The 21,060-nt window shown below is 39.3% G+C and overlaps 1 protein-coding gene across 1 annotated transcript; it reads right to left on the reverse strand.

The window, feature by feature from the left end:
* Window positions 1-1,761: 1,761 nt before the first annotated feature.
* LOC131772167 (tenascin-like) lies at window positions 1,762-14,310 on the reverse strand. Its single transcript, XM_066172442.1, has 13 exons — window positions 14,211-14,310; window positions 13,239-13,343; window positions 11,195-11,305; window positions 10,773-10,910; window positions 9,383-9,493; window positions 8,985-9,128; window positions 7,878-7,943; window positions 6,878-6,985; window positions 4,961-5,092; window positions 3,986-4,108; window positions 3,455-3,556; window positions 2,215-2,310; window positions 1,762-1,894 (listed from the first exon to the last, which is right to left on the reverse strand). Exons 1-13 carry the CDS (start codon window positions 14,308-14,310, stop codon window positions 1,788-1,790), a joined length of 1,443 nt encoding a protein of 480 aa, XP_066028539.1. The 3' UTR covers window positions 1,762-1,787.
* Window positions 14,311-21,060: the final 6,750 nt, after the last annotated feature.

A 21,060-nucleotide genomic window follows, 5' to 3' on the forward strand; every position in this document is an offset into this window, starting at 1 on the left:
TATTTCTCTTACATCTTGAATAATCGCATTGAGATATAAAAAATCCAGGACAAGAGTAATTCAAGGTCTGTTTAAGACGACTTTCGAAAGGTCGCATAGTCGATGAGGTTGGCGTATTGCAGACCATTGATACCAAAACCTCAGAGAAATTCCTGTCTTTTCATGTGAAGCGGGAGGAAAAAACCTGGGTCAACTCTCATGTCAGAGATAAGTCTTTAAAAAGGGGTTGCTGAGATAATTAAGATCGTTTTGAGTTTGACGTACTGGTCGAATCACAATCTTGAAGACGGCTAACCTTGGTATGCCAAACGCGAAAACAAATCTTTTAATTCTCTGGAAACATCGGAGTCCCTAGCAGGAACAAACTACCCCAGGAATGTTCACCAGACAAAAGAAGTTTAGAACCAAAAAGCTTGTTGGTTTTCTTACTGTTCCCGCGAGTTCATAATTATGTTTTCAACTATTTACCTATTTTTGAAGTGGAGGTGGCTGCAGGTGGATATTAACCGAGCAACGAAGCAGATATCCACTGCTAACCACCGATACTAAGGTGAATAGTTATTTTTGTTACATTAAAGCAGTAAGATAATATAGCACAAAAAGATGATTTGGACTCATTCATTCCTGCAACGATTATAACATTTTTGGGTGCAAATCCCACGTGTGTTACTCGGAAGTGAATAGTTAACTGATTACTCCATGAGCGCGCGTTGAAAATGAGATGGTAAATAACCAAAATGACGCGTAGCGCTGATTTGGCGGTAACCAGTCTTGTATGTGACGAGTGCGAAAAGTTTGGATATTTAGCGGAGCCTTTTTTCAGCTCCGCAACAGTTGGTGCAATGTATTTCTATAAGGTGATTCAGGATATGAGTCGATAAACCAATAAGAACACTAGAAATGCACTATTTGTAGTTGAAAATTTCCTTATTAGCAATTATTAAGTAGAGATGAATAACAACCTGAGTGGCATATACTAACAAACGATATTCGGAGTTTGAGTAGCCAATCAGCGCGCGCGTTTTACGCTATTCACGTGTAATTGTTTTGGAACATACTTATTTCTTTTGAGCCCCAGTCCTAAATTAGTATAACCCAATCGAAAACCTGAATAAATCGCTCTACTCCGAAAATGAGATTTTTTTAGAGGGATGTAGCCTTATTCGTTGTTTAAAAGCTTAAGTAAGCTATTGACCTCGTTGCTTTTCATTATGACTAACAATTTCATCCTCTGAGGGAGATTTTCAGTCAGCTGAGATTGTGCGATATATATTCCCTCACGTCTTCCTGGAGATCAATTCACACAGACAAAACATCATCAAAGACGACATTTTTTTAAGCGAGCAAAGCGAAGCAAATTTATTGATTGACAAGGTAAGAAGTTCAATTCTGGTAATGTTTGACATCAAATATCAGGAAAAATTTAACGTAACTTCACATTATTTAGGATAACAAGAGGACTTGATGGTTGTGTTAAAAAATAGTAAGAAATCTTTGAAGAGACACGAAACAAACTCAATGAAACAACGAGTGAAAGAGTACAATTGATGAGGTTCAGATAAACAGTTATTTGAACGTGAAAAATTATGTTTGAAAGGATAGATATCAATGTAAGGAATTAAAAATATATTTTTTCAAACTTTCTTGAATCATCCGTATAGATTTGTACCACGTATAGAAGTATCTCTTACAAATACAATAATTTTATACAGATTTTTTGTAAGACAAAAAGAGAAAAGTTAAAAGAATGAGCATGCAGCAGCAAAGCAAGCAGTAGGCGCGGTTCCTCATGCTGTAACGGCCAGGCGCCCAAGTAGTGTAAGGACGAGGCCGAGGGTGCCCAGGTGACTGGTGACGTGTACAGAGTGGCCTGAATCAACTTGGCGAGCAGAGCCTTAAAAAATAGAAAACGAATAATTTGATCAAAGATTGTCAAGTCATCAGCCCATGGGCTCCTGGTTAACGCATATTTCTCACCCTTTGAAATACATTCTGATAACAAAGAACACCATTGGCTCAATCGAATGATCTCAACATAATTTATCCTCCAAATGGCGAACAGATGGAAATTCATACCAGGAAAGTAAGAGCCCCTGCATAATTGGAGTTCAGAGTCCAAGCATCCAAATTAAAAAGATACGTCTAGAACTTTCAGTTCTCGATATATTCTTCTTGACCCGTTCGCGCGTTTTTGGACTTGTGCACAGTACTTACGTTTTCGAGCACACATCCCTTTTGAATTTTTCTTGTATCCTGTCTTGCACCTGCACTTTCCGTTGAAGCATTCTTCGTGCGATGCGCACTTGCATTCTGTTCAAGATAGATAGAGGATATTGCATGCCTGCCCTTTAATACGAATTTTATCCCCTACCATTATTGATGTCCACTTTTACTTGATTAACCAGCTCTAAGCAGTTCCACGAAGGCGAATGCATGTGTTTCGTTGCTTATCGGTGCTTGTGACGTTTCAAATTTTTTATTTATCGCAAGAGTCGTAGACTAATACAGTTTAAAAACCTAATAAGCATCACCTATGACCATAAATTTTAGTTGACGAAAAGGAGCGAAACCTAGGATTGAGGTATCCCTCATCAGGAAGCAGGTCAAGTCACACGAGGACGCTATCATACACAAGAACACTCATATTATGCCAACAAATTCTTACGAGGTTCTTTGACGCATCTTTTATCAGCCTTCACATATCCCGCTTTGCATAAGCAAAAGTGTCCCCCTGGTTGATTTACACACTTCCGATACACTTTGACCCAGAGGCACACTCGTTAATGTCTTGTTTGATAACAGAAAAGAAAATGATGAATGGAGGATGTTACACGGTGGCGCATGGATATGAATTTTATGTTCGAGTAGCAAGAACAATATCTCACGAGGGAGCATAAAACATAAAATTTATATCTTCGAGGTAACGTGTAGTTTTCTTTTCATTATAAGTATAATAGATATTCAAGGTAAAGATTGAAAAGCTGGATGTAATTAAAATACTGTGTTCATACAAACAAAATACCCGATTCCCAAATTATGATTAAGGTTTACATATAACAGCGCCTGTTAAGCCTAAATCATCAGATACTGCTATTTTCAGACTCTTTACACAGCTAACTTTTGAACAGCTGAAGGCTGTTTAGCACAAACAGAATAAAATTTATCTTCTGTCGCAACTTAATAGAAATTCCTTGAAAAACTTCTGAGCATACAAAGTTTTCTTTCTGGTGTTCTCGTTCTCTTGTTGCACGGAAAATGCACCCTTACTAAACAAATCTTGCTGCGGCTATTGTTCCAAACAACGAACAAACCAATATCATAAAGAGATTTTTCAAAGCCATGACACTTCGCATGCACTCTAATTTAACCAAAGAGCCACGCAGCACACAGAAATTTATACGTTTATCTCAACCCGAAGACCTTTATGATGAGGCAAGTAAAGGTAATCACTTACCTGTACATACTCCTTCTCCATTTTTTTCATATCCTTCATTACAAGTACACTTTCCGTCTTCGTCGCACTTAGATCCATGAGCACCGCATTTACATTTCATTTCTATAAAGGTAAATCACATTGTTAAACTGGAGAAGAGCAAAAAGAACTTTGCTTTTCTTGACCTCTTCAATGAAAAGCTCGACGTTGCAATACTCTTAGAGTCAGCTAAGTCGGATGAACGCAAGGACAACTAGCCACGAGAAGAAAATTGTTCACAGCAAAACGTAGCTTGACATTGTTGTTGCGCATGGGAACTTCGTTGCCCTATTCCAGCAAAGCGTGTGCGGAAGGTTCCTGAATAAACCAAACTGGTAACAGAGAATTCTCGTTCCGATTTTACAAACGCGTGGAGATCGAAAATACTTTGAGAAACTACTCTGTATGCAGCAGCAGACCTTTGGGTCAGTAAACTGTCTGGTCAGCATCAGGGATTTAAGTTATTCAAACCTTTACGAAAAATCTCGAATTGGAAGTTTCGGTGGTACTTACTCACGCACTCGTCACCATCTCCCTTCTCGTATCCTTCTTCACAATGACATTCATAGGCACCAGGCGTGTTTATACATTTTTGCTTAGCTGGGCAAGCGTTTGGATCCTTGCATTCGTCTATATCTGCATTTATACAATGGAGATACGATAAATACACGTTATGTTGCCCCTAAAAATTAGTCTTCTATGTTTGTTTGATTGCAATGTGTTCTGCTCATGCACCTCGGAAAATATATTTGAAACCCCGCGCTAAAAAATATGCACTGAGACGAGAAGAAGAGATGTCTGACTAACTAGAACATAAAAATTCATGCAAGGGAGGAGGTAGTCCCGAAGTAATTTAACTTTGGTCCATCATATTATTAAAATTGATTGTCAACAACTATTTTGCGAACTTCTCCACTAAAGCACACATTTTTCAAATGTTTACTCAGTAATTTCTTGGGAAAAAAAATGACAATAATGATCCATAGATAAAAAAAAAGTACATCCTTGATGATCAATCTTAAAATCTACAACACTATACTAGTGGTAATCTGCCTCTCTTCTATGTAAACAGAAAAAAAGAAGACTAAAGACATTCAACGTTGGGTTTGTTACAGTGATTCATAAATTGGAGATGCACACTGACGACTCATCAACATCGCGCAACACCAGCACCGTCCACTGACACCAACTCGGACCGAAAATGTAGCTTTTCGAAAATGCCGAGATCACTGTTTCTAATTTTTGACGAAATGATTGATTTATTCCCATTATGCAAATGTAAAGCGTTTCTGTCACCAGTAATTGTTGCATTTGGCGAAGTTTATCCGGCACGGCGTGGATGGAAATGCTGGGGGAAGTTTCAAAATGAAAACAATGTTTTCAAATTTATCAATTCCATGGCGAATGGGCCTCAAATAAATAGCGCTATTGAAGAATTTGAATACTGAACAACAGCTACTTATCGTTCAAAAATATGTAACATCTTACCTATACAGGCGCCATTATCAGCCTTCTTAAAATTGAATTTGCATCTGCAATAAGGACTAAAATGATGCCTGTGATGTAAAATACATTCGGAGTTGGCATCGCATTCATGTGCGACTGGGCACGGTAAGGACTCTGTGATAGAAAACAATGGAATTAAAACATTACATCGTATGAAAGAAGTAATAGACTCAAGTTGCATTCTGACCATAATTAGTGATAGTTCATTTGAAAAGAAACGAAAAAGAAGGAAGACCCAACGTTTTCAAATCGCAAATCAAATGGTGCAGACCCATAAAAAGTAAGCACGTTTTTTGAAAGAGGAGTTCTCTATCGATTATTCTAGTTTCGTCGGCTTGCTGACTGACTGTTGGCTCTGCTATCGGTCAGTCTGAGTCACTGAGCAACTGCCCTGATGTCTGACTGAATGACTACTGACTAACTGCAGTGATTGACTGAGGTTCACAGACAGATTAACCTGTTGAACGGTCGATAGTTTATTTAACTATCTGATTGTCTGAATGAATGAAATAATGACGGATCGATTTATTGATTGGTTGACTGACTGACAGACCGACTGAGTGACAGATTAAACGAGTGAGCAGCAGACAGTTTATCTAATTACCTAATTGACCTGTTGACCTGGTAACTCATTGACCGACTGACTGATTAGCTCACCGGTTGACTCAGAGGCCATCGGACTGACTGACCAACTGACTTTCTGGCTAACTGACAGATTAAACGACTGAACGACTGACAGTTTATTTCGTTATCAAACTGACTGACTACCGGGTAACTGACTGACTGACCCACGGACGGACTGACTCACCCACTCACACTCCGGCTATCTGACCGACTGACAAACTGACTGTCTGCCTAACTGGCAGCTTAATCGACTGAACTGCTAACAGTTTTTTAATCATCTAATTAACTGAATGAATGAAATAATGACCGACTGATTGACTGGCTGACTGATTGATCCACTGACTGACCGGGTAACTGACTGACCAGCTGCATGACTGACTGTCTGGCTAACTGATGGATTAACCAACTGACTGACTGAATGACTGAAATAATGACTGACTGATTGACTGACTGAATTATTGACCGTTTGCATGGCTAGCTAGGAGATTGATCAACAGTAAAACGAAAACGAATGTTAAGCTATATTATATGGACTTTTTTTTAGCTTAACATCTTCATAACATGGAAAAGTGGCTCAATTTTGTGCACTTATCAAGGTGCGCATCTTCTCGCGAAACAACCTATCCTTACCTTGGAAAATGTAGCTTTGAAATTAACTATCATTCGTTGCAGAGAAGGACACAGGAAATTTTGATAAGGAAGGGGGCTGGAGGGGGGGGGGGTGTAGAAAATTTATTTTGCTTTTAGATTTCAAATAACAATTTTTGTCTTTCTCTCCCCTTCGTCTTCCCTTTTTTAGTCACGAATAGCCAATCACGTCAAAGAACTCTAACCTTGACATTAGAAAACTGAAGTGGACATTTTCCTCGTACTTTTGCTGTTTGTTTTAACTTTAGTTGGATTTTTTTAGCTTTTGTTCGCGCAAAGTTGTTACCACTTTGTTTGCAATTCTACAAAGTCTCGAAATTTTTATTCGAGCCAACTGTTGTGGTTCATTTAACCAGTTTAAAATTTATTTTCTACGTTGTTTGAACTAGTAAATGAGTTTTCTAACGAAGGAGTCCAAAATTTAAATCAGAAGACAAACAATTCTTTTTTAACTTTAGAGCCTTAAGTAGGCCAGGAAATGTTTCTAGACAAGCAAATCTGCATACCCAAAGTAGTATGTATTTTATCTTTGCAAGAATCTTAGCGTCATACAAGAGGTGAAAGCCCCACAAGTTTGAATGGGAGGAGACGGTTCTGATATCCTACACTTCCCCACTGTCGCTATACCTGAGCAATTACGTCCATTCCCGGCGTACTTTTCTCTACAGTGACACTTTTTATCGCGGCATTCAGCATTTCTATCGCAGTCCTCGGACGAATCACACGGATGTAAATCTGTTTTAAAACAACAGTTATTTAGCCGACTGATACTAACGGTTGACAGAGAACAATAAACTACCATTGCAAATTTTGAATAGCATATTTAGCATTATTATATAGATACTGATGAAATACCAGGATTTTTACTTTTGCTAAAAAATCATATCTTCATCGCGCGCAGTGAAGGTACTATTTTTATCTTTCACGTGTGAGGATATTGGTGTCGCTATGGTTACTAGCATGACTAGCCAATTACATGAGAGCTTCTTGCTCAGGCGCGCGCCGGTTCTTTTGAAATTTCACTCACAAAATGGCTTTGAGGTGCGAAGACGGTACAGTTACTGGTGACTTTCTCCAAATTTTCACATCGATACTTTTCCGAGCTTGAAGAACATTCAGGAAGTCTCGGAAAGTGATGTTAAAAAATTTTATTTATGTAGGAATTTCATCAGTATCTATAAAACAAACAGAACATTACGTAGCCAAGCGGTCTTCCCTCAAAGAATGAAGGGGGGGGGGGAAACTTCGTTTTAATAGCCTAATGGGGATGTGTCGATGGATAGGGTCACTTTTTTAACGACTGGATTGATTATAAAAGGGTTGAATTTTAGGTTTTTTCTTCGGGATTTTACGAGTAAGTTTACAACTTGTCAATTCATTTAAGAACCACCTTCCAAAAAGGCTCCATAAAGTAGATGCATTTACAGAAAGTGACTGAGTTGGAATTGCCAGAATTAAATTTGCCCAAAGAAGACTATAGGCTAGAATGGGGGTAGGGGGTTCTGAGAGGCCAGCGGCTTGTAGCAAGCTAAAATCGACTTAAGTAATCCCCTTTCCCCCCTCTCACACGGACAAACACTTTCAGAAATTCTAAAGTAATTTGGATTTGCTAAAACGGTAATCTTACCAGGTTTCTTGCACTCAAAATCCTCACAGCGCTCATTCCCTTTACATTGCTTGTCAGTCATGCAGGCTGCAACAAATTTCGAGAAAAACATGCCCAGGTAATAACATGATTTCGGGTGCAATTGGGTGTATGTGAGTAGGAGTAAAATTTTTCAGAGTACAACAAAGTTACACGAGCCCGGGCGAGTGCAATCTGTAGTCCTGAAAATTTACAAGCGCTTATTTAAATCAAATTGCGCAAGAAATCATGTTGTTACTTGATAATGATTAACATGAAAAAAGCATCACAGAAAGTGAGGACAGACGAAATTTTGGCAGCGCGCGTGCTATTTGTAATTTGAACTGGTGTTACAGCTTTGCACTCATGTTACAACTATTAGAAGCGCGTAATGTTTACATAGGTATTGTTAGTGTAAGTATTAGAGACCTTCAGATCCGAGACCTAGGACCAGGACCAGGACCAGTTTCACGCGCATACTGAGCATGCGCACTAATTCTGTCACGGTCACACAACCTGAAAAAACTCGTCCTCCCCAAGTGGTCGACGACGAGTTTTTGGGCCTGTTTACATGGAGGTGGGGGACGCTATAACCGTGGTCGAAAAATAAAACGCGTTTACATACAATCTTACAACCCTGGGCTGCAATTAAGGAGTTTGAGCAGAGACGTCCCAAGCTCACATCTCGAGAAAGACGAAAAATTAATTCTCGGACACATATGTATTTATTCTTTGAAGTGTCACTCGTTGTGTTACGCGGTGTTAGGTTACGCGAGAAACCGTTGACTTAATACGTTATATGGAATAGTTTGGGAAACAAAATATAGTCCATTTACAACGCTAAATTTTCCGAAATGTGAAAAAAATGTGAAAATGTGAAATGTGAAAAAAAAAAAAAAAAAAAAAGAAGGAAAACCGGCCTTCTAGCTGGATTTAAGGGAATATCCCTTTCTCAGGTATAAAATATTGATACACATTGATCAAAACTTACTTAAATGGATTCCCGACTTTCGAAAATTAAATTCTCTGGCCTCAGAGTACTGTACCCCTTCCCATATATTTCTAAACACCTAAATATAAATTAATTATGTCAATCAAGAGTGGACTTACGGACACATCTTTGGGAATTTCCAGCCGCGTGAACTTGATTCGGTGGGCATTTGCAGACTTTCTCTTCTGGCATCATTGGATCAACGAGACACTTAATACCTTTAGTTTTCTTTGTGTTACATTTCCCTTTGCATACCTTGGCGTCTAAAAAATTCAGAATTCACTTTTTTTTTCTTTTTTTTTTTTTTCATGAGACTCGAAATGGAGAACGTTGTCTTGATAAATGAGAGGGATGTTTTATCGTTATGTCATAAAAGTGAGACAAAGGAAATATTCTTCGTGCGGAATTAAACCTCAAACCCCCGGATTACCCGCCCCGACGAAATGCAGCACTGAGCAACAAAGACTCGACGATAAGCATCAGTACGTCGCTCTTATTTGTCTACTTGACTGGTTACCTCTGCATTCGCGGCCGTTTCCCACTCGGTTTCCTTGACAAACGCATAGTCCATGCTCGCACTTGGCCTTAGAAGAGCAATCTTTGTCGTCTGTACATGGTATATTTGGCGCTGAAACAAATGAATTAAGGCCATAATCCTTAACGAATCTCTGCACTGCAAGATTTTACCCGTTCAGATCTTTAAATTATCTTCCTCAACCCTGTAACTACTCCAAGTGACCAAGATAGAATTTTTCCTTACAAAATCAAACAGACAAGTGATGAGAATGATGAAAAATAACGGTAACGATGGGATTATTAGTTGTTTTCATGACACACTCTCGCAACTAACATCACAGGAATTGGATGACAGATAGTAGGAGGAATTACTAAGGAGATATTGGGAGTGAAAGGGTTAACAGGAAAGGACCGTTGAATACTTCCAGAGGATTATAACTCTCTCTGGTTCATAAACTTCTGATACTTCCTGAAGGCACACGGCTCAAGTTTCAGCTGGTTCGAATCATGAAAATATGAAGTTTTCAGGCAATTCGCATGCCAAGTAACATTCACTGTAAAACTTTGACGTTCATTTATCTATATTATTTCTGAAGAAGCTTTGTCCCAAATTAAAAAAAAAAGATTGTGCCCTTCAAGAAAGCCGAAAATGACTCGAAAAGATTGGAAAATACAAATGGCAGTGTCTCAAGAGTTGGAAAATTCCCGTATGAAGATCGTACACGGTAGCACCAATAGGGCCTGAGAAAGCTGCACGACCTCGCGGGGTGTAAGATGCACGAGGAAAGGAGGAAAGAGAGAAACCGGCAATCGTATAAAATACTCATCAGTGACGTCGAAGCAGAGGGGAAACTATTTTGCTCTATTTCTACGCACGCTCAGTACTTAGTTACCTCGAGCTACATATTTTCCTGCCTGCCACGACACCTTAAAAGTTTATTCAAGTAGGAAGAACGTTTTTCTGTGATTATAGAAAAAATGACAATGCTGCTTGTTTGTAAAATCGCTCTTAAAAATCAGTGTCCTTTTTCGACGGTTAGTCCTTTTTAAACGTATCATTCAGCGCGCCGCAAAAATTATTGAAAAAAAGAGGCTTTAGATTGTTTGTAATTCGCCGTAGAATTCAGAGAAAACCTTGAGACAAAATTCCGTGTGTTGGCCGCAGGGTTGGAAAAAGCCACGAGACCCCGCGAACAGCGAACAAAAAGCAGGACGAGGGAGAAGGAACAACGGTCGCTCGCGATAAAATGCCTAGTGACTGAGTTAGGTTGGGATGAACAAGAAAAGTTTTGGCTCTCGATTCGGACCTTCAGCCAGATATTTTCTCGTACGACCCTCCCCTCCCTCACTCAGACAATATATTAGTATTACAGCCCCACATGGTGACTCACCGACACATAATTGCTTGTCGTTAAACACGTATCCAATCCAGCATTTACAGACGGCAAAATCAGGACGTAGAGGATGAAAAAGACACGTCCCTTTATCTCCGCAATAATCTTTTGTCATACAATTCACAGATTTTGTAGCTGGAAAAAAAAATTGTCATATTGTGAGTGGATACATATTCAATTTTTTTTTCGTTAGGTTCATCGTGGAATTTCGATCTCTGATCATCTGCTGACCTCGAGAAAAGATTGTCAATCAATCTTGCGATGCTTGAAGACCTACACAAATTCCGCTCTCGGTCCTTCTAGTCAGCACCACAGATCTACAAGCTCTCGAGAATTAAATCGTCTACTGCAACGCGGTTGTTAAACGTTTCACGATACTCAATCGAAACACACTCTATTTCAAAATGAATGTCTCTTACCTAAGCAACGTTTGCCGTCTCCTATAAAATAACCCATACAACGGCATTTTCCTTCCACACAAGCTGCCTTTTTATGACAGTCTTTGCTCGTTTTGCATGACGGCGGGTCCGCTGGTTAAAAGGAAAACATAAGACAAAATGATCTAACAAAATAAGTGAACCTTAATTATTTGATTCGAATTATCAACGCTACTTAGAATTAAAAAATAATGTGCTGCACGGTAGAATTCTGCAGATATCTTTCAGTGACTTAATTGCATCCTCGATCCCCAGGAGTTCACTATCCATTTCTGATCCAAGGAGGGGAGGAGATGGGCATAAGGTCTTTGTACTCCTTTCATCAGCACAACACGATAGGGGTGGCCCGAAAAGCCGGAACGGCGGAAAATTACCCCAATTCCTGAAAGACGGAACGGCGGAAAATTTCCCAAATTCCTAAAGACGGAACGGCGGAAAATTACCCCACATCCCAATGGACGCAACGGCGGAAAATTACCTAAGATCCTAAAAGACGGAGCGACAGAAAATTACCCCAAATCCTAAGAGACGGAACGGTCGAAAATCATCCCAAATCCTAAAAGACGGAATAATGGTACACACTTCCCACTCATTCTTGTCTTTTCCTTTGCTATATCATAGCGGTGTTCTGGTCGTGAACGTAAGTGAGTGAGATCTTTCTTCGTCCTTTTTTCCCCTCATGATGATAACTTCCGCGGAAATGAAATATTCAAAAAATCATCTTTCCTCGTAATGTGTAACATTATGTTGGCTGTTCAGTTTGTTTGAGATGATTTTGTGGTTGTCGAGGTATTTGCTGGGCTAACAGGCTGACCCGACTTTTGCTGTTTTCGTGGTTAGGCTATTTTCGAGGTAGCTGACCTTCAGACCTTTGAGACCTTTTAAAGCATGCCTTTAAATGATTTTCCCCCTTTTACATGAAACTATCGGAAGCTCTTTAAAAATTTTCTGAAGCTTTGGTTGCTTCTCCGTAATTTGCCAGTTGCTCAATAAAATCTTTTTCAAGGCTGATCACTGATGGGTTATATTGTGTAACAAAAGGCAATGTGGTTAGTTGCACTCTGTATTTCTCCTGGAGTGTTGTTTTCCTGTCCATGAAATCAACCTCTGTGAGAATTCTTTCAATTAGATTATTTAGGTAAAGGGGTAAGTTTCGAAAGAAACTGTGGTGATGGGTCGGTGGGAGAGTATAGCAGGTAATTTAGTGTTAACAACTGAGTTGAAAACGTAAATTGGCCACCGTAAAGAGTAAGATGCTGACGTTTCGAGCGTTAGCCCTTCGTCAGAGCGATCGAGCGTCAGAGCGTCAGATTATTTGGATAGCCCCTTTAGCGTAATCGCGTCTTTGAGTGTCTGATGTTCTCTTCATTGATTTTTTTTTTTAAATTGAGGTTTCTCTTATGTAAATGGCTTCCTAAAATCCGTGTATCTCTATCGCCTGGTTAACATAATACAAGTTTTCTGTTTACAGGTCCTAGCCCCCACCCAAAGGAAAATACTGTATTCACCGTTCCGTCGTTTAGGATTTGGGGTGATTTTCCACCATTCTGTCTTTTAGGATATGGGTAATTTTCCGCCATTCTGTCATTCCGCCCTTCCGCCGTTTAGACCCAACTAGAGATCGAAACCACGTGTCTCCGATCCGGAGCTTGGCAAGTATCAAATGAAGTAAACAAATTAGCGTGCAGTGCAGGCGTCTTATCTGGGCGCGTTAACTTTTAAGAAACTCGAGATCGTTTATGCAACCGGCCATGTTTGATTTGGAGATAGAGACAGCAGGATGGAGAAGGGGAAGGGGGGGGGGGGGGGGCCTGGAAAAGGCGAAAAGTAATATTCACTCCGCCACCCACAACCCTCTCCTCATTTGTGACCGTCACTCACCCCCCTGGCACAAATTATTTTCTCTTCTCAGCCTACCGCTGCCATTAAAATCAAAGATGGCGGCCATACTTGTCACAGAGGATATTAAGCACTCGCTCGCCAAAATTACGCCCGCTCTGAAGGCTATAAACAAATAGGTCATTACCAATTTTGCAGCTATATGCATCTCCGACCAAGCCATCCCTACACTGGCATCTCTTGTTTACGCATTTGTGACTTAGTAGACAACCTTCGTCGTTGTCGCATGTTCCTGTTTAAAGGGAAAAAAACGATGTTGAAATGATAAGCGACGCTTTACTGACCATGATAACAATTGTGGCGGCCTTGAGTAGCATCCGAGACCTTCGGGCTCAGTTTTTCCTAATACGGACCTCCCGCTTGGTGATTAATATATGTTGCCCGTGATTTACATGAAAAAAAAAAGAGTAAAAAACGAAATATGAGGGAACAATAGCGCGCGCAAATGTCTCGTAAACTTTTACATTACGTGTGCAATGTCGTAATAGTGCCCAAATTGGCTGTTGATGACCTAATATTGTTAGTCAATTTTTAAACCGGAATTTGATCAATATCAGAGAAGTCACACGTTATCCGTTTCTCTGGTTTGTTCTTGCTCTCGTGTTAGAAAAACATCCGTTTGGAGACGAAGTTTTCTCGAGCAAAGCTTCAGTTGAGTTCAGTGATTTTCACATTACGTCATGGCAAGAGCTCGTTGAAACCGTTAGAAGGAAGTTTTCACGAGAGTAATTTTTCTTTAATTCAGTACTAGCTATTTCGATCTAATGTTTCAAAACACTGCAAAGAAAAGCAAACATGACTCTCCTAATAATCTATTAAACCATGGGCTCAGTTGAAGCATTGTTTCAGAGAGAAAATTTTGTCATCGGTCCAATAGTTTACTCGAACTGAATCAGCCTTTCATTCACAGAGAACGAGTACTGAACATCACATACTTAAGGTGGGAAAAATCTTCCTACAAGAAAAGAAAAACTATGGCAATCACTCCTTAGTGTCCTTCGACAACGATGCACAGAACTGATTCAAAATTCGGAATCGGGCGGGAAAAATGGACCAAATTGATAATTTGGTGAAATTGAAAATACATCTCTAAACTTACCGTAAAGTTCTTCGAGACTTCTCACTGCATCGATTTGGCCTTCACTAACGAAAACTATGATTACTACCAAAGTAAGAATGTTCCTTAACAAAGGTTGCATTTTGAAGGGAACGCTTGGCACTTTATGAAGACCTCTAAGTTTAGATGCCCATTGTACCACGAAACTAACTGATCAAATGAGCCGTTAATTGATTTTACTGTTTTTAAGCGTCATAATAGCTCACGTGAGAAATATTCGTACGCGTAGAGGGAAAACTGAGATACGAGAACGCGAAGTCGAGGCTCTGCAGAAGCGATGTGGATATCTCAACTTATCATTCAATTGCACAAAGTAGAGAACAAATATCTTGCGATCATGTACGATTTTTTGGACAGTTGGTTATTTTGTACTTTAAAAAAGCCTGTTTGACAAGTTGGCTTCACTTGCCTTCTCTGGTGCCGTATTTAACAACTGTACCATTGTTCTTAGTTCACAGCCCTTAGCTCCTCAAGTAACGACAGCGATATATTCCTGCGAAGTGTCGTCGCCATGTGATTGAGTAGGATGATGAAAATGAAAATTAGTTTTGGAAATTATTTTGGATATTCTTAGAGCTCATCCCTGTCTTTGAGAGTATGTCTCCCGGTAGATTCAAAGCTTTGTTACCGGCGATTAATTATTCATTGAAAAACGAACACTTTTGTACTTGTGTTACTTTTAAATATGCATGATTTCAGAGCAAATTCAACTTTGAATCGTTTTGACACCTTGTGACAAGCTGACGTCTCATGAGCCAATCCGACGCGAGCATTACGCAAAAAACCGCTTCTCTGTTTACTTCGCTTTTCTCGCCTTCTAAAAATTGCATTAACATAAATAATTGTAAAAATCGTTGTTTGTATTTGACTTACCCTGCGGATTCGACAAAATACAGCTCAAATCGTAAAAATACTCAGCGATACAAGACGCCAAAACGTCTTATAAGATATATTGAATGATATTTATAAGAGGAAAGAAGGCGAGTAAAAAATGGCTTTAATCACACCAGATGAGGAAAACAATGACAAAGGTTCATCGTATCTATTGATCACTTACATTTGTTTTGACATTTGTAGCGGCATTGAAAGGGATTCATCGCACGGATAGCGTAAGCGTGCGCGAATGCAATTCCCTCAAACATTTTGCCCTTTCTGTGATAAACAAGGAATCGCAAGTGCCCTCGGGCAATTTGAGACTAATTTCACCTGTATTTTCAAAGTTTTCCAAACATTTTTTAATTGTTTCGCGACTCGGGCAATTTTGGGTGAACATTGAAAAAAATACGCGGGAAATTAACCCTTAATTGCCCTTGGGCCCATGCGATTACAGATACGAACAAATAGACACAAATGTCTATCTATATCTAACTACAAAATGTCACTAAAAGACCCAACGAAAGATAACGAACCTACAATCTGTGTCGTATCCATGTAAATGAAACTCTGAGCGGAGAAGTAACTTAAGAGCTAATGTCAACATGCATCAGCAAACAGCAGCAAGTCCCCAAAATTTGTTTTCTCTCCTACTTTCATGTTTTGTTGAAGAAATGTAAAATGGTTTCCGTGTTTACATAGCCTGATTTATACACGCGGGAGGTTGGGAGAACACGAGATAAGCGTAGGAAACCACGACGCGAAGCGGAGTGGTTTCCAGCTTATCGAGTTTATCCATTTTACATTTCTTTTATTAAATAACTAATGAAAGAGGAACGAAAACCGTGTTTATACACGCTCATGTAAAATGGTTTTATGGCCAATCAGAGCGCTGAAGCTGGCAAAGAAATATTTATTTTTTGGTGAATATTTGTGTCCGACATACTTTTTCTATGTAGAAAAGTAGCATCAAAACAAAGACAGTTATAACAATGACCGATATGACAGAATCTATTGAGCTTCTAGCTTTTAAAAGACAAAAGGATGGCTATAAAGTTACTGTTAAAATTTCCTTGTGTATTTGCGTTGTTCTATCGTGAGATGAACTCAAAGTCCGGCAAAATTTACTTGCTAGCGACTATGAAATGTACATGGTGTGCCTACTTGTCGCCACCGTTTATTGGCATAAATCACTACAATTTGTCAAAAAAATAACACTCTTATCTTGTTTATTTTGATTTTATACGACCAGTAAACTGTTTCGGTTATTAGATTACGCTTGGGTATTACTTTTTGCCAGGAGCCCAGGTTTTACGTTGTGTTTCCCCCTACCCCATGTATATCATAAGCTAGTCACGCAATAATTTATACCAACACAAATGAATATTTACCCTGTGTGAAGATTTTTGTTTATGTTAATTGACAATATTACAATACGTTACTTTTTGTTTATGTTGAATTGACAATATTACAATATGTTACTTTCTAAAAAAGAAAAAAAAAGCGAGTCAGTGAAGATGTAAATACTACTACGAAACTGTAGAAACACAATAATACTCTCAGTTACTGTAACCTGACTAACGTTTCAATCGAGTATCTCTTTCGTCACTGTTATTTTTCTCATCATGCAAAAAGCATGCCGCTCTTCGTATACTATGGCTATCAGGATAAAAGTTGTCGCGGAGGCTGAAGCTGTAGGAAACAGCTCGAAAATCGCTTGAGATTATGGACTTGGCGAGTCTATGGTACGACGTTGGAGACGAGACCAGGCGACTGTTCTTTCTGGCAAGCTTAAGAACGAGTCTCTGTAAGAATCAAACATCTTGGGAAATGGAAATTCTCAACCCCCCTTCAAATTTTGCATGCAGTTAGGCACTCAGGGGGAATGCACAAAAATGCCCTTTTTAAAGGTCGCAGCACTCTTGTTGCCATGGTAACAACGGCTGCTTGTTCGAGGCCTAGGGCCTCATTTTCATACAAAAACGTCGCAAGAAAAGAGTGAAATGTTTATTTCTCTATCTCAAGCTAAATACAACATTACAAATTGGCACTTGTACCATATATAGTGACATCATTCGTCTTCACTTTGATTCATTCAATTTCCCCTGGGAGTGAATGTGAACACACCAACAGATTATTCATCTCGGTACAGTTTCGGTCATTTTTGCTGTCGGGTAAAACAGGGAAAACGTTTATCTGAATTTCTCCAAAAGTACACCAATACTGGAACTGAAACTACCCACCTAGCTGGTTATAATATTCTAGTTTTTAAATATGTAAAAATCTCTGCGGGCCTGCCCCTACTTTTTATAGGGGCAGTTCGCGAAAAAAGCTCAAAATCACATATTGCATAATTTAGCGATGTTTACATCTAATGTTCTCAACAACAAATGCTTCAGATAAATGAAACGAGCGAGGCTTTGGAAGAATGTTATCTTATGAGTAATATCCCGAAGAGAAATCTCGCCTCTGGTTGTCATCTTTTTAAAAAAATTGATCAAACTTCATGGAGGACTACTAGACGTAACTACAAACATATACCTCAAATCGTGTGCATATTGTCCAGGTTCCGAGTGCTGCACCTTCTTTCATGGGAATTTGAGCTACCCGAAGTCCTCTGAAGATACACTGTTATACTTGTATGTCATTTGAAACATGTTGAAGTCGGCTGATCTACAGGAAAGTATTCTCACACTGGTCATTTGTCATAAACATGTACGTTATCACGATGGCGTGACGCTGTATTTCTCCATGAAGTTTCCATCGGTCGCTCCAAAGAAAACAGGAAATAGATATTTTTCTTATATGTCAGCAGATTTCCGCTTTCTGAAGTAAAAACAACCAAAAAAAAAAAAAAAAGAGGAAAACATTAATTGAACGCTCGTAAACACTGAGAATCTGAGAGTATAAATCGTAACTTGTCAGCGGCAGTACTACATGTAAAACCCAGTTGGAAGAATAGCAATTTGAACGAAATAGGCATCTCCTCACAAAGAACAGATTCGGGCAGTTATCATTTCCTTGTGACAGGAATTAAGATATTCCAAATCATCTGAAAACAGTCAGAAAACTGTTAGAAAATTTGCATACGATATGCGAGGAGGGACTTATCACCGCCGCAGTACTATCGAGTCAATCAATGTTTCCTTCCATGTCTTGATAAAGAAAAAATTATAACAAAGCTCGAAATAAAAGATTTAATGAAATCATAATGTCATAATTCCACCTTTCAAACAACTTATTATCCACATGCAAATCGCAACTTGTCACTTGAACGAAACTCGCCATGGTTAATATGTAATCCGGATTGCTTCATGTCCATCAGAAAAAGGACAGCGATTTCATCACCATTATTTTCCATACTTTTTCCCGGATATCTTTTACAAGCTTAAAAAAAGATGAATATAACGCAATCTCCCAGTGATTTACACGAGAGGAAGTCAAAGGTCCTTTAATTTTCCCCTGAGGTGGCCGGCTCACCAGGAAGGAGATCGTTCGGTCCAATATTGTTAGTCTGTGGAGATTATCAAGCCAATAACTTGAGAAGATTGTGCCCTTTGGTTCATCAATGACAGCATTAATTATTTCAAATCTGTATTTCTCGGTCCAAGCGACACCAAAAATAGTTCCTTTGTAATTTTGTAAGCACTTTCTAGAGCATTTTATTGTCACGGGAAATAAATCTCAAGGCTCAAAGCCAATATAACGTTCGAGCAGGTGAAAGACTCCCTGAAAAAAGCTAAATTTTGGAAATTGATTGTGATGAAATCCCTGTTGCGTTTTCTGTACTGCAGGGATACTGAGTAGTTCAAAATCTCCACTTTGTGATGATTTTCGCGTCGTACAAATTGCCATTGTTGCGACTGAGTTTTACATGTAGTACTGCCGCTGACAAGCTGCGATTTCTGCTCTCAGATTCCCAGTGTTTACGGTTGTTCAATTGAGGTTTTCTTCTTCTTTTTGGCTGTTTTTTACTTAGAATGCGCGGAAATCTGCTGATATATCCAAAAATGGGCTAAACTTCAGAATACCCCGCAACTCATTTCCGCCTCACTTACATGTGTCGGGAGGCTTTGAAGATCGAGGCATAACACAATAGACGCTATTCTTATTCAATGACATGTAAATGAGTTGCGGGGTATTCTGAAGTTGCTCCCAAAAATGTCCATTTCTCGTCTTCTTTGGAGCGATCGATGGAAACTTCATGGAGAAATACAGCGTCATGCCGTCGTTACAACGTACATGTTTATGGCAAATGACTGGTGTGAGGATAGTTTCGTATAGATTAGCCGACTTCAACATGTTTCAAATGACATACAAGTATAACAGTGTATCTTCAGAGGACTTCGGATCGCTCAAATTCCCATGAAAGAAGGTGCAGCACTCGGAACCTGGACAATATGCACACGATTTGAGGTATATGTTTGTAGTTACGTCTAGTAGTCCTCCATGAAGTTTGATCAATTTTTTTAAAAAGATGACAACCAGAGGCGAGATTTCTCTTCGGGATATTACTCATAAGATAACATTCTTCCAAAGCCTCGCTCGTTTCATTTATCTGAAGCATTTGTTGTTGAGAACATTAGATGTAAACATCGCTAAATTATGCAATATGTGATTTTGAGCTTTTTTCGCGAACTGCCCCTATAAAAAGTAGGGGCAGGCCCGCAGAGATTTTTACATATTTAAAAACTAGAATATTATAACCAGCTAGGTGGGTAGTTTCAGTTCCAGAATCGGTGTACTTTTGGAGAAATTCAGATAAACGTTTTCCCTGTTTTACCCGACAGCAAAAATGACCGAAACTGTACCGAGATGAATAATCTATCGGTGTCTTCACATTCACTCCCAGGGAAAATTGAATGAATCAAAGTGAAGACGAATGATGTCACTATATATTGTACGAGTGCCAATTTGTAATGTTGTATTTAGCTTGAGATAGAGAAATAAACATTTCACTCTTTTTTTGCAACGTTTTTGCATGAAAATGGGCCCCTAGGCCTCGAACAAGCAGCCGTTGTTACCATGGCAACAAGAGTGCTGCGACCTTTAAAAAGGGCATTTTTGTGCATCCCCCCTGAGTGCCTAACTGCATGCAAAATTTGAAGGGGGGTTGAAAATTTTCATTTCCCAAGATGTTTGATTCTTACAGAGACTTGTTCTTAAGATGTCTGCAAGACGTGCAAAAATGAGCCGTTTCACTCCCAAGAGTCCCGAACTAGACGAGCAAGCGATGGAGTGGTTTTCACGGCAAAGAGACCAAATATTTCATTTGTAACGTGAAATGAGAAGAGTTTTTGCCGAATCGAGTGAGATCGTCTTTCAATGCGTGGGAAGCAAAGAATCTGATTGGTGGTCAGAAATACGTTGTTGTCACGTCAATTTGAAAGCATGTCAAGTAAAGAGCGCTGCACGCGCAGTCACGGAATTTACGGTTATTATTTCGCATTAACACTAAATTTGTACTTGTTTTTGAATTCCAAACCCTCAGCTATAAGCCGAAGCCCGGTTCTTGCGAAAAAATCTCCCAAACTTTTGTGTCAAATACTGAAAAATCGCTCGGCTTATAGGTGAAGAAATACGGTAATCGTTTCAGTAGCAGCGCATATTGAAATTTATATTGTTCTGGCGGAAGAGCAAAGCGTGATGCTCTGGGAATAAAAACTGTTAGGGGCCTTTTACATAATATCGGAATGAGTTTTGTTCAAGAACGAGTTCATCCCGGTCGCCACATGGTAGCAGGGTCAAATTATTCGAAACGAGTCATCAGGCGATCGGATATGAGTGAGAATGCTTGTCGTACCTTTCAGGGGTCAAAATCAGTGATCTGGTACCTTTTATGATGTCTCAAACTTTAGTGGACTACCAGAGATCTAGCCGGTACCTTTTAGGATGTTTTTCGCTCAATAAAATACCTGAAATAAGTATTACTAGGACGATTTTAATGATCTGACTTGAG

Source organism: Pocillopora verrucosa, chromosome 9, assembly GCF_036669915.1.
Source record: "Pocillopora verrucosa isolate sample1 chromosome 9, ASM3666991v2, whole genome shotgun sequence".
NCBI lineage: Eukaryota > Metazoa > Cnidaria > Anthozoa > Scleractinia > Pocilloporidae > Pocillopora > Pocillopora verrucosa.